Source organism: Solanum verrucosum, unplaced genomic scaffold (genome assembly GCF_900185275.1).
Source record: "Solanum verrucosum unplaced genomic scaffold, falcon-dt-bn FXZP01000112.1, whole genome shotgun sequence".
In the NCBI taxonomy this organism is placed as follows: domain Eukaryota; kingdom Viridiplantae; phylum Streptophyta; class Magnoliopsida; order Solanales; family Solanaceae; genus Solanum; species Solanum verrucosum.
The window spans coordinates 2,124,058-2,144,200 of NW_026020441.1; the positions used below are offsets into that span (position 1 = coordinate 2,124,058).

General features: G+C 32.1%; 2 protein-coding genes across 2 annotated transcripts in view; both read left to right on the forward strand.

Annotated features, from left to right (window-relative positions):
• Positions 1-20,143, forward strand: part of LOC125808426 (proline transporter 2-like) — a 237,028-nt gene that overhangs the window by 185,472 nt on the left and 31,413 nt on the right. The gene's annotated exons all lie outside the window — the stretch shown is intronic.
• Positions 298-4,841, forward strand: LOC125808424 (proline transporter 2-like). Its single transcript, XM_049488126.1, has 7 exons — positions 298-697; positions 1,197-1,421; positions 1,532-1,626; positions 1,920-2,109; positions 3,670-3,794; positions 3,968-4,183; positions 4,294-4,841. Exons 1-7 carry the CDS (start codon positions 601-603, stop codon positions 4,669-4,671), a joined length of 1,326 nt encoding a protein of 441 aa, XP_049344083.1. The 5' UTR covers positions 298-600; the 3' UTR covers positions 4,672-4,841.

Here is a 20,143-nt window from a genome sequence, read left to right on the forward strand (position 1 = left end):
TATGTCATCTTTTTCAATAAATAGTTGGTGCATAATACTTGTCATTTCATAAAGTCAATACATAAATTACTATATTATTTCCTATTTATCATTGTGAGTTATTAACCTTGAAAATAAATATTTAACCAATTTTAGAAAAGCTAAGTAAATAATTTCTATTTATTGGTTAAATTAATTTATCAAAATAAATTAATTCATATTCGAAAAAAATTAAATAAGGGTTACTTAGTTTTTTAATGTGGTGACATATAAATGTAAAAAAACTAAGCGAAGCCAAACGTCTTATTTAAGGAAGCGCAGCCCCCATTTTTGAATGGTGTATCAGAAATGCAGAATCAATAGCTCTGCTAATTTCATGGAAGCAAACAGCTGCCGCCACTAATTTTATGCCTTCATTCGTTGGTGTTGTATAAAAGTTTATCTCCACCCGTTACCCCTTTTTCTTCATCTTCTCACCCATATACGCATCTTTTTTGCGTATTGGTGTGAAGACTCCAATACTCCCAATTGAATAGAATTGAGCAAGTAAGTGGGCTGGCTTTGGAAAGTGCAGAGGAAGAAGGAGTTGTGCTTCTTCAACAAAAACAACAACAGTTTGTAATGGAAAACGACCGCTATGATACCCCTTCTCGTAAGGAGAAAAATGACGAAGAGGCCTCTGTTATCATTCCTGAAACCGCCCATCAAGTTAGCAACGGTTTGTTTCCCACTTTCCTTCATTCTAATTGATGAACCCAACAGCTATTTGGGGGTCAACGTATTCTTATCAATATTCTTTGTAATTCCTCTTTTTGGTAAAACGGAACAAGAACAGAAGTCCTTTGTAAAAACTTATGCCAAAAGGGATTCAACAATATGTATATATATATGTGCAGAAAGAAATTAACTATTTTTTACCCTATTTACATGTATAATTTTTTCTGCCAACTCCCTTTGCCTAATGCCCGCAAATGGAACTTTCATGTTACAAACTTTCAATCAAGAGTTTAAGTTGTTTTTTTGGGGTTCATTGATGATGAGAAATAAGTCATTTTCTTGTTATTCTTTTTGAAAACCTCCAAAAATAGGTTGTCTCATCTGTCATTACAATTAAAAAAAACTTGGTGTTTTCTGTTTCTTTAATTGCAATTTCCTTGTATTGTTGGCATGACTGCTGTTTGGCTCTTTTGTTAATTTATTTGTTTTGCGGGATGTAGATTCATGGTTTCAGGTGGGAGTTGTTCTGAGCATGGGTGTCAACAGCGCGTATGCACTAGGATATTCTGGCACAATCATGGTTCCTCTAGGTTGGATAGGTGGTGTTGTTGGTTTGGTAATGTCCACAATTGTGTCTTTGTATGCAAGTGCTCTTATGGCTAAGCTCCATGAAGTTGGGGGCAAGAGGCATATCAGATATAGAGACCTTGCCGGTTTTTTGTATGGTATGAACAATGATGAAAATACAGCTACCTCATTTTCCATCAATAACTTGTTTTATTGCTTGATTGTTTAGTCACTTTTAATCTAAATTGAGCTTATTTTATTGCTGCAGGTCGGACAGCTTATTTGCTTATATGGGCATTACAATATGCTAATCTCTTCTTGATAAATATTGGATATGTCATCATGAGTGGTTCTGCCCTAAAGGTTAGACATATCTTCCCTCGTGCAAACTTTGTTTTTTTCTTTCGGATACTTAGATATGGTGAACTGGAAATCCTTTTACCAGATAAAGAGGAGAAGAGAAAGATGGCAAGGCATTGCCAAGTATAGATATCATTGATTAAATGAATTTTTTTTGTGTTGGCGTTTTATTGCTTCATTGCACCCTGCAATTATTGAGTTCAGTAAATCTTGGGTGAAAATGATCTCTCAGGCTTTTGAGTGAATATAATTCTAAAATTATTCTGATGCATCGTTTTTTTTGAGTTGATTGCCAGGCTTTTTATATGCTCTTTAGGGATGACCATATGCTAAAGCTGCCACACTTTATAGCTATAGCTGGAGTTGCATGCATCCTCTTTGCCATTGCAACACCTCATTTATCAGCACTGAGGGTTTGGCTCGGGTTTTCAACACTATTCATGATACTGTATCTCACCATAGCATTTGTGTTGTCCGTTCAAGATGGTATGTGTGCTACTTCCTTTAGTGTTTGACTAGCCATCAGAGCACTGTGTGCATGTGCCAACAGTTATATTTCACATTACTAATTAAGTAGAACATGTAATGACATGAAAATAACACTAGAATTGCATATGATGTCAGAAAATTGTGTTATAGGCTGCTTCATATAACTATTGAACATATGACAAAATTGAATACTATGTGACTAATTGAAGATTACCTTCCAAGTTGCAATTGATTATACATTCATTGAGGATAAAATTTGATGATATAATTAAACCACAAAATCATGATTATCAATGTTGAAACTGTGGTATAAGTTCAAAAGCCTGCGCCTATTGTCAGGATTTGTACTGACTATCACCATTTGTCAGGTAAGACTGCCATAGTCAAGTTGCTTATTAAAATGACTTGCAGGCTTTCAGTGCTCATCATGTAGTTTCATTTTTCTCTGCATTATGAAAACAAACTTCTTATAAGAAACCTAATGCATGTTTAAGGAAATCAATTTTGTTAAATTAATTCATAATCAGATAAATTTTCTTTGCTGAGCAGCATTTAGGAAATCAATTTTGTTAAATTGATTCATAATCACATAACTTTTCTTTGCTGAGCAGCATTTGCTGCATAAGAAATTTCGAGATGCATCCCAATGTCGTCACCAGTTTGTTGAACTATACATGGGAAGGCAACTAGATTTTATCACTTATCAGTGCAACATGGCACTTTTGCCTTTTCTGTCATTCATTTCTAGAAAGTGTTAGAAAATCACAAGGAACAGCCGGTTGAGCTATCATGAAGGCGATATCAACTTTGCTCTCCTACCCGCCAGCAGCCCCTCAAAAGTTTGAGTCTTTGCTTTGGGGTTGTGTGGGTTTTATTCTTGCTTATCAGCCATGTTTATATCTATCTTTTTTCTTCTTCTTTTTTGTTGTCTAAGGCTGCAAGTAAGTTTTCTGATGGTAGTAAAAATAATCATATTCCCTGCAATTTAATAGAAAAGCATAAAGAAATTTAATTAATGAAGGAGAAGCAAGATTCTGTAATGTGAGAGATTCCCTTCTAGTTTTAGATGGGATCTTTCAAATGGAAAAATATCTTTTGTAGTCTCTCACCTTTTACTCAGAGATCAGTCAAGGGGAAGAGTTTTAACTTTTCCTTCCTCTATGCTTCTCACTTATACCTTCTGATCTTTTTATTTTTTTTCCAAATTTTTGTCATGCTCACTTAATGAATTTGAACCTTTTGATTATCTTCGTTCATTTGTACTTATTATAGCATTAGGACTGTGTCAACTGTACAATTCTGGTGTGAAATTGTACTTGATAATGAATTATCCGTAATATTAATCACATGCATGCCTTTGGGGTATGGAGACAGCTTTAAATTTTAAGCAGGTCCTTCGGTTTGATATTATTGAGTGACAAGGATGCCTACTATTTCTTTCGTTATCCTGTCCTTGGTTGGTCCTTGAGAAATACTTTGAAGCAATTACTTTAGTATTGTCTTTGCTCGTCTCATAGGCACTAAAGTTAACTGAATTGTCTAAGTTCCATATTGCAGGTGTAAAGGCTCCTCCTAGGGACTATCACATTCCAGGATCAGGAGACAATAAAATTTGGGCAATTATTGGTGCGATTGGAAACCTTTTCTTCGCATTTAACACTGGAATGATTCCAGAGATACAGGTTTGCAAATTCGTCCACCAACTTTTCTGATGACTTCCATCCTTTGTTATGAATTTGAAGTTGTCCTTCAAGTCATGTTATATGATCAGTATATCTGTTGCCTATACTCAGTAAGTAATCTGAAATTTCAACCTGTGTTTTGATACAATTTTCTTGAATTTGTGTTCCAACAGGCTACAATCAGACAACCTGTCGTTGGAAACATGGTGAAAGCACTTAACTTTCAGTTCACAGTGGGAGTTGTGCCTATGCATGCTGTTACTTACATTGGGTATTGGGCCTATGGATCTGTTGTTTCGTCCTATTTGCTCAACAATGTTCATGGTCCAGCTTGGGTGTTGGGAGTGGCTCACTTATCTGCTTTTTTCCAAGCTATCATTACCTTGCATGTAATAATCACCTTGTGACTATATTTTTTCATTTTACTGAAAAAGAGGCCCGACAGTTTACTCAGCTGATTATTCTGATCTAATCGTTGTTTCTTTGCTGCTGCTTGTAGATATTTGCAAGTCCAACATATGAGTACCTGGATACTAAATATGGAGTCAAAGGAAGTGCCTTTGCTCCACGAAATATTCTATTCAGACTGGTTGTCAGAGGTGGTTACCTTATCATGACCACTTTCCTCTCAGCTTTGCTACCTTTCCTGGGAAACTTCATGAGCCTTACTGGTGCTATCAGCACGATTCCACTCACATTCATACTCCCAAACCACATGTACCTTATCGCTAAGAAAGACAAGTTATCTAGCTTACAGAAGAGTTGGCATTGGCTAAATATTGTTGTCTTTGGATGCGTGTCAGTTGCTGCATTTGTAGCTGCCTTGAAGCTTACCGTTGTACAGACTCAAACTTATCATGTCTTTGCTGATCTGTAATTTCTTTTTTCTGTTTGGGTTAGTTAAAAGTGTTCCAAGATATATATTTCTTTGTTAGCAACTTTTATTTGGTATTTGTTAGAACAATGCAATATTGGTTGCATTTGTTCATTGATGATGATCTGATTCAAGCTCAAACATTGAATATATTAGCGGTCAGGTTTTGTTAACTTAATGCTACCAATCAGTTTTATCATTGCTGATATCTTTGTAGCATGCTAATCCACTACTGATATTGTTCAGGTTTGGTCTAAGCTTGTATGACTTCATAATACATCACTATGTGTTAATGCTAGCACCCAACATCTCCTTTCCAATACTTTTGTATTTTGGCACTGGATGATGCCTAGCGTTCTTGTTAAGGTTTCCCCATTGCCATTCCTATTTATATATTATGACATTGACAATCATTCATTGATTAAAACTTTTATCTAACTACAACTCTTCAAAACGACAAAAGGAATTGTATTTGTATAGACCAGTTCTCTAGAGTGCCGTAATTAGGGGGGTGGGGTCAAAGGAATCCAACAAACCACATCTTATTTGTTTGCACTTAATAAAGGTTTGAATCTTAAACATTTAGATTCAACTCATTTAAATTGTTTCTTGAGAAAAAAATGTTTGAGAAAATAAATAAATCGTTTTTTCTTGGGGTGGGTTATAATCTTAGTCTTGAAACAGTTTTTGGAAGAAGTTACCTTTTAGGTTTGGACAATAACTTTTATTGACATAGTGTTTAATTCCTAATTTATTTATTTTTGAATTTTTTTTTTATGCACATTCAGATATTAAAAAAAAACAATCTTAATGATTAAGTGTTCAGATCTAAAATCTCCATCTTAATATATATGTATTCAATTCTAACCTTAATCTTAATTCACATCTTAATATTCATATGTGTATTCAGATTCAAACGTCTTAATCTTAATGAAATCAGTGAGACCTAAATTGATAAATCAAATTAAATTGAGAAAAAAAAATTGACTAATGATGTGATTTAACTTAATTTGGTATTTTTTTTTTAATCATAATTTGTTTAGTTTGATTATGAACTAAAACAATTAAATCAAAACACTAAGGTTATATTTATAAAAAATTTATAAATATTTTATTATTTGCAATATTTATTATATAGTAATTTGTAAGTATGTGTTGAACTTTTTGTAATTCATGTTTCTTGATATGGTATTTCAAGTTTGATCTTACATTTTATGGTACAATCTGTCACGGACTTAGAGTTCTCACTAATGTTTTGTGCGGCACTTGACAACTTACTCACGAATCTCTCACGATCTTGTAAGCTCAAGTAAGCCCTTTGAAGCTAGATCGCTAAGAGAATGCAAAGAAAGACTAAGAAAGAACAAGAGAGCTTTTGGAATAAGGCTTTGTATTACTTGGAAGAAGGCTTTACAAGTTGTTTGGATGTTTGCTTCAAGCTTGGATGATTTACAAATGAGAGTCCCTCTATTTATACTACTTCCTAGGGGGCTAAAGTGTAAATACAAATTACTACACAAGTCCCTATATATTTACATTTTAGTCTTTATTCTAGAATTCTCTACAACTCTAGAATATTCCAAGGACTTTCCATGTTATTCCATAACCTTCCTTGGGAAATATCCATACTTCTCTAAAATATTCCACTAAGGACTATTCTTCTTTCAATGTAAGCCTTCCAAGGAAATATCTAGGGAGTTCTAGAATCTTCCACAAACCTCTACACAACTCTAGTTTCTTCCCTCTTTATATTCATGTTTTATTTTAATGGAAAAGTGGCGGGTCATGACAAATCAATCTTTATAGAGTTATAGCCCATGAACATCTAGTAACTCAAATAACACCCACATCAAATGAAAAAAAGGCATAGCATGACAACTATAGATTTTATTGACAATAAATAGCCCACTTAAATTTTTTTAGCAAAAACAAGATTTTTTAAAATATTTATGTGGCATTCAATAGCCACATTTTATTTTTTTTGAAAATTGATTTTTTTTCCTGATTTTCTCTCTCTATTTCCTAGCAGTTAGCTTGTTTGCTTGTATTGTTTCTTTTTTCTCTGTCCTTATAATTTGTCAACAAAAAAAAATAGTACTCCCTCCGTTTCACAAAGAATGACCTCCTTTCCTTTTTAGTCACTTTCAAAAAAATGACCTCTTTCCTTTTTTGGTAACATTTTACTTTTTGCTTTCCACGTGGCATGTTTAAGACCACAAGATTAAGGACAATTTTGTACATTTAACATAACTTTAATTTAGGACCACAAGATTCAAAAGTTTTCTTTAATTTCTTAAACTTCGTGCCAAGTCAAACCAGACCAATCTTTTTGAAACGGAGGGAGTACTATTTTTCAATTATCTCTTTCTTCCCTTTTTTCCCTCCATGTTTCAAGTTTAGGATTTCTATCTTCTTCTCTAAAATACTTCGATTAAAGATCAATCACAACAGTAACTCTTCACAATAAGTAACTCAAATCATACCAATTTTATATATATATATATTGATTGTCTGGGTTATTTTAAAAAAAGTTGAGATTTTCTACATTCTTTATCTTGTAGTTGGAAGCAAGATTTTTTCTTTTTACAAATTTTCGTATTTGTATTATAATTTTACAACGTTTTCTTCCCCCAAAAATTGCAACATTTCGTGATTTCTGAAATTGACGTTTTTTTTAATTTTTAATAATTAATTAATTAATATATATGACAATTTTTAAAAATATGAATTTCGTTGATTGAATTTGACAATGAATATTTATTTTGTCTCCAACAAATGTATCTAAATTTGTTAATGAATACAAGCTAACACATAACAATGTAAAATTATCTAAATTTGTTAATGAATTTTGTTGATTGCATCCCAAAATAGTAATGCAAGCAACTGTATACCTATGTAAAATTAGAAAGATATTAATGCAAACAAATGTATACCAATTTATAAATGAATATGGACGAATGTATCCAATACAAATGTATACCTATGTAAATTTGAAAGATATTAATGCAAATAAATGTATATCAATTTATTATGAATAGGAACAAATGTATCCAAAACAAATGTAAAATTAGAAAGATATTAATGCAAACAAATGTATACCAATTTATAAATGAATATGGATGAATGTATCCAACACAAATGTGTATATCAATGTAAAATTTGAAAGATATTAATGCAAATAAATATAAATGTATACCAATTTATAATGAATATGAACAAATGTATCCAATACAAATGTATGCCGATCTATTAGATGAATATGGATTAATGAATACCAATGCAAACAGATGTATACAAATTTGTTAAGTAAATATGGATTGAGTTCTAAGGCAAAATAATTGCCAGGTAATGAACTCATCGGAATACCTTTGAAATAAGAATAACCAAAAACAAAATATTATTTGCTAATTTTAAGAAAAGATATATTTCTAAACAATATTTTGCTAGTTTTAAGTGGAAATGGTTGGAAGATAGAATAGAGATGACATTAATTTTCTTTTATTATTTTAAAAAATACGAAATAATTTGAAAGGAGAGAGTTTTGAATAATCTTTTGCTAGTTTTAAGGAGAAATGGTTGGAAGTTAGAAGAGAAATGTAATTAATTTTCTTTTATAAATTTAAAAAATACGTAATAAATTGAAAGGAGAGAGATAATTCTAAATAATCTTTTGTTAGTTTTAAGGATTAATGGTTGGAAGTTAGAAGAGAGATGATATTAAATATTTTTTATTATTTTAAAAAAATAATAATTTAAAACATATCGATATGTTACTTTTATGCTAATATGTGCCAATTTTTATTTATTTATTAATTGCTAATTAATATTAGGTTATATGTTGCCAATCGTATGTAACACTTGTCTATCTGTGTCAATTCCTCAAATTTGTTCATTTTTATTCTCTCTCATCAATAGAGCTTGTTTTTATAAGTTTCTATTATCTTTATTGTTGGTGATATTATATTTTAGCATAGTAACATGACATATTTCACTTTCTTTTTTTTAGGGAAGGGTTGTATAATTATTGTAGCTTAATAGAATAAAAAAAATTGTACATGTTTTATGTTGTAGGGACCTTACCAAAAATGTTTTAAAAAAAATCGAACCAAGTTGAAAAACCTTGAAAAATCGTGATAGCTCGACTCTTGTTAATTTTTTGATTTATTGATGTAAAAAATTCGACATAGTTAGTTTGGTTAGATAAATGAAAAATTAAATCAAATCGACTTATGTACTTTTTTAAAAGAAAAAATGCTCAAATATGCCATCGAATTTTCAGAAAAGACTCATTTATGCTATCCGTTAAAAATTTGGCTCATCTATGTCATTGTTGTAAGAGAAAATGCTCATCCATGTCATTTTTTTAAGTCCAATTTTGCAAAATCATTTTTACATCCCAAACAATTTTTAACACTTTTCAATTGAAGTTTTTGAATCAAATGTACTCTTTTTACTTCTTCTTCCTTAAAAACACAAAGAACACATGAAGAACATAAACAACTCCCAAATCTTCAACATCTTCAATTCTTCACGAAATCATCTCTAATTTCGTCTATATCAATAATTTTATTTTATTTAAAAAAACCAAAATTCTAAAATCATTTGTAGAGTTTAAAAAATTCATCCATATTAAAAAATAATATTCCAAAAGAATGAAAAGCAGTTCCAAAATTTCAAAATTTTCCTTTGATTTGTGTTTTTGTAGTTATTTTTGACATTAGATCTTTGTTCCCTAGTATTTCTTTTGAGTCTATGTTCAAAATTTCAAATGATTTGAAGTTGTGGAGAAAAAATTCTACCATTAAAGAATGTTGAAGTTTTGAAACTCTGAAGATATTTCGATTGACTCTTGTTGAGTTAGGTTGAATTCAAACTCAAAAGATATTGAGTTTTGGTATCTAGCTCGGAGGGAAACGACTCTTGAAATTTGAGGTGATTTCTCGAAGAATTGAAAAGGTTTAAAATTTGGGAATTGTTAATATTCTTTATGTGTTCTTGGAGTTTTTAAGGAAGAAGAAGCAAAAGGAGTACATTTAATCCAAAAACTCCAATTAAAAAGTGTTAAAAATTATTTGGTATGTAAAAAATGGTTTTGCAATACCGGAGTAAAAAAATAGCATGTATGAGCCTTTTCTTTAACAACAATGGCATAGATGAGCCAAACTTTTAACGGATGACATATATGAGCCTTTTCTGTAAGTTTGATGAAAAATTTGAGTCTTTTCCCTTTTTTAAAAAATAAATTGTGATTCAGAGACCATTTTTAAGGGAAACTAACATAAACCTTACCAATTTAGAAGCTAATTATTAATTTGCACTTTAGTTTTGCATTATTACATATATTACAAGAATTTTAGTTGTCTAGATACGTTTAGATACATGTATCTGGAGATAAATGAGGTCAAAAATAAGTGTAATTTGTTTTAGATACATTGTATCCAAGTGGATTCGCATGCATTTGAGAAACATAACAAATCTCTCTTGCCTTCATAGCCTCTCCCCCATCTCGTTTGCCACTAGGGGTGGACTAAGAGTTGTCAAAAAGGTTTAGCCCAGCCCCACCAGGCCCAAGTCTCTCGGGCTAAGGAATTTGATGGGCTAGGGCAGGCTGATCCTTCATTCAAGAGGGTCTAAAAATGGCCAATACATCCCGACCCTAAAAGGATCGTAGGTTGGGGCAGGCTAGCCTTTTTTTTTCAAACTTAAAATTCTATAACATCAAGAAAATGAAAATATTTTCAAATCAAATATGACAAACAATGATGTTGTTTCAATAATTCTAGCAAAAATAATATTTTTTTAACAAATAAATAAATAAAGGAAATATGAAAAATAAACGTGTAAATTAAAGAACAATTATGCCTAACAACTTTAGTTATTTTAATTCAAATTAATTAAAGGAGAAACTATGTAATTGTACAAACATTTCAACCATATTTACTGATTCTCTCTATTATTTGAAATAATTACGGTTTATCTTACAAATTAATAATTTGTTACCAGATTTAAAGTCAGATACACCTAGATGCATATTTTTTCTACCAGATACAATTAGGAAGAGAGGTGAGCGAGATTTGTTTATGTATTCTACATATATGTATCTAGGATACCAAATACACGAGCGAGATAAAAGAGAGGCAGTGAGATAGTGGAGGCGAGCGAGCGAGATTTGTGTAGGTATCCTGAAAACATGTGAATCCACTTGGATAGAGTGTATCTAGAATAAATTACACCTAACTTTGAGCCCATGTATACTAAGATACATGTATTTGGACGCATTCAAATCACAAAAGATTTGTAGTATTGCAACATAGCGTGTATCTAAGTAATTGACTCCTAAACTAGTGAGATTTATGTAAGCTATCCTTAATTAAATAGTTTTGGCCCATAGACCGACCTTGGCTCGACCCCCGATCAAGCCTCAAGGGTCAAAGGCTTATAAGACTTAGTTTTAAATGGGCTTAAAAAATCTTATCTCAACCCTACCCCACTAACATGTTGGATTGGGTTGGCCCCATGTAAGGCTGGGCACCAGAACGGGTTGTACCGGTACCATTCCGGTTCATTCCGGTCCGGTAGTATTCGGAACGGGATGGGATACGTTGAACCGGTACACGGAACGGAACGGTACCATGATTTGGTACCGGTATACCGGTACCGGTTCATCCCAGTTCATTCCGGTTCCGTTCCGGTCCGGTCCGGTCCCGGTAAATCATTTTTAATTAAAATAAAAAAAAATATTTTTTTCATTATTTACTTTTATTAGCATTCTTTTTTGTTTATTTAATTTTTTAAAAATTACAAGCTTAAGTTATTTAACTTACAAGTTATAAGTATAACTTAATAACTTATAAACTTCAAAAGATTCAAATCTTTAAAACTTATAACATAACTACATAAGCTGAAAAACTAAAAAAAAAAGTTTATTAAACTTAACTTACAAACTTATATACGTAAAAATTAAAAAAAATATCTTTAAAATAAACTTAAGTAAAATTATTATAAATTTTAAAACTTAAATACTATAAACGAATATAACTTAGAAAAATAAAATAAACATTCGTATTTTCGTAGTTCAAAATAACTCAAAAAAAATAATTATTTTTTGAAATAGCTATATGTGCCGTCCCGTTTATCCCATCCCGTTCCGTTCCGGTCCATTCCGGTCCATCCCGGTTCTATCCCGGTATATAGTGGGACGGGACAGAACTGAGCCTCCATCCCGGTAGTTCCGATCCGGTTCATCCCGGTACCGGTCAACAACCCGGTCAAACCGTCCCGTTCCGATCCGGTACCGGTTTGTTCTGGTCCGGTGGTCCCATTCCAGTCCGGTGCCCAGCCTTAGCCCCATGAGCTAAACCCATTTTGACTACTTTAGGCAGACCCATGTACAGTATAACGAGTGCTCGAGCACCCATTAACCCTGATGTAAATTCATATATATACAAAAAACTTCTAACATGGTTATATTAAAGCATTAGCACCTAGTGATTGAAAAGCTTGTTGGGTGCTTTGGTTGGATAGTTGATTTAAGGCTCTTCTTTGGAGATGATCGTGAGTTCGAAACCTAGTTACTGCAAATTTTTATGGCTAATATTATCTTTTTCTCCTCTATAGTCAAATAAGTATAAGTCTCAAGTCTTTGTTTTTCAAATAGAACAAAGCATAAAAGAAGAACTAGAGGGCCCACCAAAATGATAAGCAGACTGGGCTCGAAACCTACATAAAAACCAACCCAACCTAACATTTCTACAATACACAACTCACAAGGCTTAATAATCATAGTCCAATAGCCACAATTCAACAACCAACACGTATCAAGTAAGTCAATCTTAATGTCGAGTAAATAAATTACACGTAACAAGTACATCAATCACAGTTAACAAGTAAGTCAAACATAAGCATCAAAATGCATCAAATCACAATAATCAATCTCTAGTTGGAACCATTTCCCATCAGCTTCATATCAAATCACTAGTCGAAACCATTTCTCATCGGCTTTATACCATTTCACTAGCCAGAACCATTCTCATCGGCTTTATATCATTTCACTAGCCAGAACCATTTTCCATCAGATTTATATCATTTCTCTAGCCAGAACCATTTCTCATCAGCTTTATATCATTTCTCTAGCCAAAATTATTTTCCATCAACTTTATATCACTAGCCGAAATCATTTCTCACCGACTTTATATCACATATCTTACCACAGTGTACAACAATCAATGCACATAAGAAAATTCAAACCATAAGGAGGAGACAACAATTCAAGCAATTCAAGTCCACAATCATGCTATCAAAGTATTTCATCAATCAATCTATAAGGGTCACAACAAGGTAATTCACAAGAATTATGATAAAAACATATCCTTTTCATTTCAACCTAATTTTATTCATTAAGATTTATCAAGTGGAACAATTAATCCTTCACCTCATTCTCATTACTCTCAACACACAATAAAGGGAATAAACGAATTCTACTCTAATACAAGGTCCAGGAGATCATTTGTCTTAACTCAACCAACTAGTCACTCCAAGACTTGGTTCCTCTCCATCCGACCAAAGTCCAAATCCACACAATCTATATCAATCAAGGATTCAATTATTTTTCAACTAGTATGCTTCCATTGAGTATTTTACATACAGTTTGAGTAGAGTATTTTGATATTAAATGGATTAATTCTATTTAAAAGCTTAATTTTGCTTCAGTTAGTCTTCTGCTAAGTAGTCAGGCATGTCAAGGGTTCACTTGGGGATCAACAATAGTTCTCAAGTGTCGACCACGTCCAGGGTGTAGGCTCGGGGGGTGACGAGCTCTCTCTAGCTTCTTGTTAGAATTTCAGTCCGATTTATGAATTATGAGGACCCTTATTTATAGTTGTGGAATAGAAGAGTTGTGATAAGGACATGCTTTCGTTCGACCAATCAAATTTAAGTGACATGACATATTGAACTTTAGCAAAAGTGGGCATGATTCTATTGACTTCTTTATTTGACTTGACATGCCACATCATTTGACACGTGACATCAAATTGAGCCTCTAAGTTGATATGACATTGGACTTAGCAAATTGGGCTCATCTATTATAACCCCAATCCATTAATCTGGACTTTAATTAAATCAATATTTATTAGACTTAAATAATCAATCCATTTATATTAAGGAAAAATTAACTAAGCAAACAAATACTTCTTAATTATTTAACATAGCTAGTTATAGTTAGAAAATATTATTGATCACAACTAACATTTAATACTATTTACGTGGGGCCACATTTTTGGTTTTGTATATCTAAAATACATTATATTACCATATTTTTTATTTCTCCCGATTATACAAAGTAAACTTTCTTTCTCTTCATAATCTTTTTATTGATTTTGCTTCTCAATTCACTCAACCACAATTAGATTTCAAATTTCAAAAAAATTTGTGTTTCCCTCTCAAATCATCCACCACCATCCAACATAGTAGTTCTTCTTCTTCTTCTTCTTCATTCACACCCAGCGAGTAACACGAACCACCAACCCATAAACCACCAGTCACTACAACAAACCAAACCACCACCACCACAAACTTCCGTCCCTACCACCTTTGTTTCTCTCCTTCGCTACTGTTAACCACCAAGAATCCCTTTTCTAGTGAAATCCATCACAAACCAGTGAGCTTTAATTCACATAAACCCAGATGAAGCAACTCTGGTAGACTTGATCTTCGACGAACAATAATAACACCATCTCTGACGAGTTGGCCCCATCAAAACCCCAACATTGAATGAACTAGGTTTAAAAACATTTGTACGAGAAGATGATGAATCTGGGTCAATGGTACAAGATCATAGAGAAGAAATTAAGGTATTTGATGCAATTTATTTTGTATATTTTTGTGATTTATATTACTATCAATACATTTCACATTATCTTGAATAGGATTCTATGACTTTGGTATATCAATGTTTATTGCAATTTTTTTATACTTTTTAGACCTTATTTGTATATTTTCAACAATTATATACAATTACTTCTTTTGTATTTGTATATTATCAGCAAGTATACGGTTCAACTATTATATGTATAATGTCAGTATTATTAAGGTATTTGTATAATTTATTTTGTATATTTTTTGTGATTTGTATTTCTATCAATACATTTCACAATATGTTGTATACAATTCTATGAATTTAGCATAACAATGTTATTGAGGCTTTCTTACCTTTTTAGTCCATTATTGCCATATTTGTATATTTTCAACAATTATAGATACATTCCAACTATTTATATATATATATTCAGTCAACTTTTGATATGTTTATTTAGGAAGTTAAATTTATCTTTCTTTGTTTGGTAAAAGTCATATTTGGTAAGAAATTTTAATCAGATACAATAATCATGATTTGTGGGATTTTTTTTTTGGAACCCCAGGATAACCGCAACCTCTACAACCTTTGCCACAGTCTCTGCCCTTCGGGTGAGCACTTTGTGCGCACTAGGTAAACCCCCCACTGTGTAATAGCCTGCAAACCACACATGAGATGTAAACCACACTAAGCAAGCCCTATGCGACATGCTCGACTCAGAAGGCATCGAGGGGGGGATCGATCTCGAGTCATCCGCGTGGATAACCACCCTCCAAATCAACTGAGCGACCCCAAAGGACATTTTTCTTTTTAATAACACAAATTTTCGCCTCATTAATTAAGTTAAGAGTCAAATTTGTATTAAAAAAAATTCAACCAAAATATACAATAGCTACGCTACATAATCAAGCAAACTGTAAGGCTGATTATGTTTCAACTCTTAGCTATTTATGAAATTTTACCTTTATATTAATCCATAATATTCATTTGGATTAATATGACCATGAATTTAATATAATTCAAATTATTTTATAAATTTATATTTAATAACTTTTAAATGATTACAAATGTCAGGTATCATAATTTTGATTTATTCGTATGAAGTGTTGAATTTAATCATTCATCATATGTTTATGACACTGTTATTTTTGCCTCAACAAGAAAATTTCTTTTAAGATAACCATGAATACTTTGAAAGAAGGAAAAAGAGTTTGATATACCCCTCAACTTTGTTATTTAGAACTGATATAAACAGACTCATATACACCTCTAATGTTCTACAAATGACTCACATATACCATTTTTTTCTCTAACAGAAGTGAAAATATTAATTTTAATTTAAGTTTTTAAATTATTTTTAAAAAAATAATATATAATCCATATGGGGTATATTTGATCCTCCTCACACGTATTTTTTTTACATTTTGTTTCAACGACTAATTTAAATTTCTTATATTGATGGTCAAATTTTATTTATGTTTCATTAATTTTCTTGTAAAATTTATTATAGATGCCCCAAATTATTTGTTTTTACAAATACAAAAATTAAATTGCAATATAGCCGAAAAACCTAGTTATAATTTTTTTTTCTTTACACTAAAGAATGAAAGAAAAAAAAGAATAAGAAACTAAAAAAATGATAATCAAAGAAGTCAAAAAATAATTTATGTATGAAAATGATAAAAATATACCTTGAACTTTGCTAGAAGGATCATATATACTCTTACATGATTTTTAAAAGAATTAAAAGTCAAAAAATAAGTTTAAAACTAATAGTTTTCACTTCCGTTAGATAAAAGGTGTATGTGAGCTCCTTTTGTAATGCTAGGGGTATATGTGAGCAATTTGTATAACGGTAAGGGTATACATGAGTTATTTGTATAATAGTAAAGATATATATGCGTCATTTTTATAACAAGAGTATCAATTCTAAATAACAAAATTAAGGAGTATATCAGACTCTTTTCCCCGAAAAAATATGAGTAAGTGTCGGGACAACCAATAAATATGGAGAAAAGTTCCTTCTCTATGTATAGAAATGTTTTTGTAATGTATGCTCAAGAAGTCTAATTTTGACATAGATACATTTCCCTTAAAGTACCTTGGTGTCTCAAATTTTATTTATGTCTAACTAATTTTCTTGTAACATTATGCTTGCTGATTTTTCTATTGATTTTATTCATAAACAAATTGAGTGAAAGTGGAATAAAATAACGATGTGTGGATAATGATGTGTCATACACATCAGTGCGATTGAGAGACACTCATGCTTAGAGGGGCTTAAAATAACGTGTTTTAATAACTTTAAGTGTTCGGTTGATAAAGTTAAGAGTAGAAGGGTCTAAGTGACAAACAGAGCAAAGTACGAGGATCTCCCAGGTCATTCCGCTTTTTATTTATATGTAAAATTGTCATATCAGGTGTATCCTAATAATAAGTGGTTGGATCGATTTTTTTCAAAAGGTGCTTGGGAGGTGACAAGGAACAATAAGAAGTCTTGGTACTTCATTAAAATGTGGCTGAAAAGATTACCTTTTAAATTCTCATTCTGATTAATGTGGAAAGTTTCAAAGGAAAAAAGATTTATCTTTTCCAAACGTGTCACAGCCCAGACCATCGTGATTGACACTGACCCTCCGGTGGGAGAACCACTACTACAACCCAAACCAAGCAACTAAACCAAAAACTAAAACATTTAAGTTACTAAAGCAAGTTAAATAGCTAAAGACTGAAGTTCCCATAAACTTCCAAAAGATCTAACAACTAAACAATGCGGAAAATACACCTAGAACCTAAAAGTCAATGTACCAAAACTCTAACAATGAACAAAAGTCTAAACAAGAAGGGTTACAACCCCAACTAATGAACTAATAACCAACTAGAAAATCTACGTCCGAAATGTGGACATAGACAGAAAGAGAACTCATGGCAGCCTCGAAGAATTGACTCACCCTTGAATTCGATCGGCGATCACTGATCTTCTAAGCGAGGTCTATCAATAGCCGTCTAAAGATGCCCTGTACTCAACAAAGAAAGAGCAAGTGCAGTATCAGTACACAACCACAGTGTACTGATAGGATCACACAACTATTCCACTAAGTGTAACATACATAAGTAATTACAACAATATAATCACATGCATATATCGAACATATACATATTATCAATAATTACGAATAAGGTACAGTTCACATTTCTCAAGATAAACAATTATGTCAACTAACTCATTGGTACTCTCATGGAACCCAAACTCAAACAGTTAGAATACCGGAACGTGGTACCCGATCCAATGTTTATGCCGAAACGTGGCAACCGATCCCATGATTATGCCGGAACGTGGCAACCGATGCAAGTTAGTGTGTCGGAACGCAACACCCGATCCATTCAACAAGCCACAATCACAATCACAAGTGCATTCTCATAATCATACAATCAAGTCATGATTCATGGCATTCATCAATCATATATCCTCATTTACAACAAGTGTGATCAATAATGCAACATCTGCATACATACATGTATCATAATGAAGCAAGACAAATATACATCACATAATCATAAAATCACAACCATCACCTACCTCGAAACAAGCTTGAAACCCTAAGAAACTTGATTCTTCCCTTTCCGGATTCATTCCGCTTGTTCTTGGTCTACAAACAATCAATATAATACGGGAATCAATAAACAATCACTAATTACCCGGAATAGTAACAATTCTAACAACCCTAGATCAAACCATTGATCCCAATATCCCAATTAGGGTTGTTTTCAACATAAATTCCAGATCAAAAGCCCTCCCCCATCGATAATTAATTACCATTAGATTACGTTTTATGGATTGAAAAACGGATTCGGGGAGTGAAAATCTTACCTTTAGCCTCATGAATGGTGGAAAACTGTTAAGAAAAGCTCTGGGTTTGTTCCTTAGCTCTCAAATTCAAAAATTGCAGAATAAAAAGTTTTTGTGGTTTATTTACAACTTTAAGTTGCGTCTGGTCCGCCACAATGGTCCTCACCCCGCCCTGGCGACAGAAATCACCGCGAAAGCGGCTTGCCCGAAATAATGAGCTATTTTAATAATTTCATTACCCCCATTTCACAACACACCTTCAACCAACGACACTCAGGAACTACACGTTCACGCTAAGATCAATTTCGGGCGTTCTATTCGCCCGAATCCGTAAAGTCGTACGAGTTCCTTAACGACTTATCTATCTACTCATGTAATCAAAATCATAATTAAATCATCCGATTGCTACCAGATTTCCCTACACCTTAATGACTTCGATTTCGTCCAAATCTAGACTAGGTTGGGAAATCCCAAGTTACTACAAAAAAGTTTTTCGACCCAAAATCTTTCCCCGTTAGCTTTCCTATAACGACGGAACCCGATCGTTACAAAACGTTTGCATCAATCTTTTTTCTTTTTCTGGATGATAACGTATGTTTGCAACCATCTAGAAACATTGCGACTTTTCTTAAACAAGTCTGGTCCCACTTAAAATATGCCATTTTGCAACATAAGTTCTTTAAGCACGGCTCTATTTATCATATTTAGGGAAAAGACTCAAGATTCAATCCAATTTTTAGAAAAGGTTCATTGTTAAAAGTTTAATTTATCTATGTCATTATTATTAAAGAAAAAATATATTCATGCCATTTTTTTAACTTCGATTTTGGAAAATCAATTTTTACACCCAAACAAGATTTAACACTTTTCAATTGGTGTTTTTGGATCAAATATACAGTTTTTTGCTTCTACTTCCTTAAGAACACCATTAACACATAAAGAACATTAACAATTACCAAATTTTTAACATCTTCCATTCTTCACGAAATCATCATCAAATACCAGTGTGATAAATTATAAAAAGAAACTATGTTAATTAATTTGTTTTAGGAGCGGGTTAAAATTATATAAATATTAAGACTATATTATTTATAAAAAAATTAATCTATACATAATTAACTTTCAAATCAACATCGATTAAATTATTAGAAGAAAAATGATAAGGGTGACAAGCAATTTGTAAAACTTGCCTTAGAAACACGAAGAGATGTATTTACATTTGGGGAATTTTCAATTGTGTCTACAATTTTCTTTTGTGCATCTTATCCATACTTATAGCTTTAGTTTATTTACATCAGAAAATAATCAAGTTGTATCTAAAGTTAGTTATAGGGGAGAGGGGATTGATGTCATTTATGATTTTTTTAATTCTTTTTTTTTAATTTTATAGATTCTTTTTAAGAGATTTGCATTTACATCTATGAAATCTTCATTTATACACAAAAAAAAAACAAAAAAAAACTTATTTTTTTCTATTGAAATTGTATGTGATCAAGAGAATTTCATTTTTGGCCGGCTATGGGGCTTTAACTTTAATTTGTTTATTGGTGATTGATAAAATGTTAGTTAAAAAAAACTTACAATTAAAGTGTAACATTTCAAAAATTTCTAAGCTAAGGTCTGAACCATTCTTCATTTGCGTGTAAGGTCGTACTGGGTGATTCTTAAATTGTTCTTATGTGTTAAGGTCAATTCTATAGTGCATGAATGGATTTAGATATTAATTAAGGTCACTAGAATCCCCTATCACAAAATTGAGTTTGAAAGCTTCC

Excerpts from the sequence above, each read along its gene's own strand:
- LOC125808424 (XM_049488126.1), top strand. The coding sequence starts at position 601 with ATGGAAAACGACCGCTATGATACCCCTTCTCGTAAGGAGAAAAATGAC. Across the intron at positions 698-1,196 it reads CGCCCATCAAGTTAGCAACG|ATTCATGGTTTCAGGTGGGA; the intron begins GTTTGTTTCCCA and ends TGCGGGATGTAG. Across the intron at positions 3,795-3,967 it reads GAATGATTCCAGAGATACAG|GCTACAATCAGACAACCTGT; the intron begins GTTTGCAAATTC and ends GTGTTCCAACAG.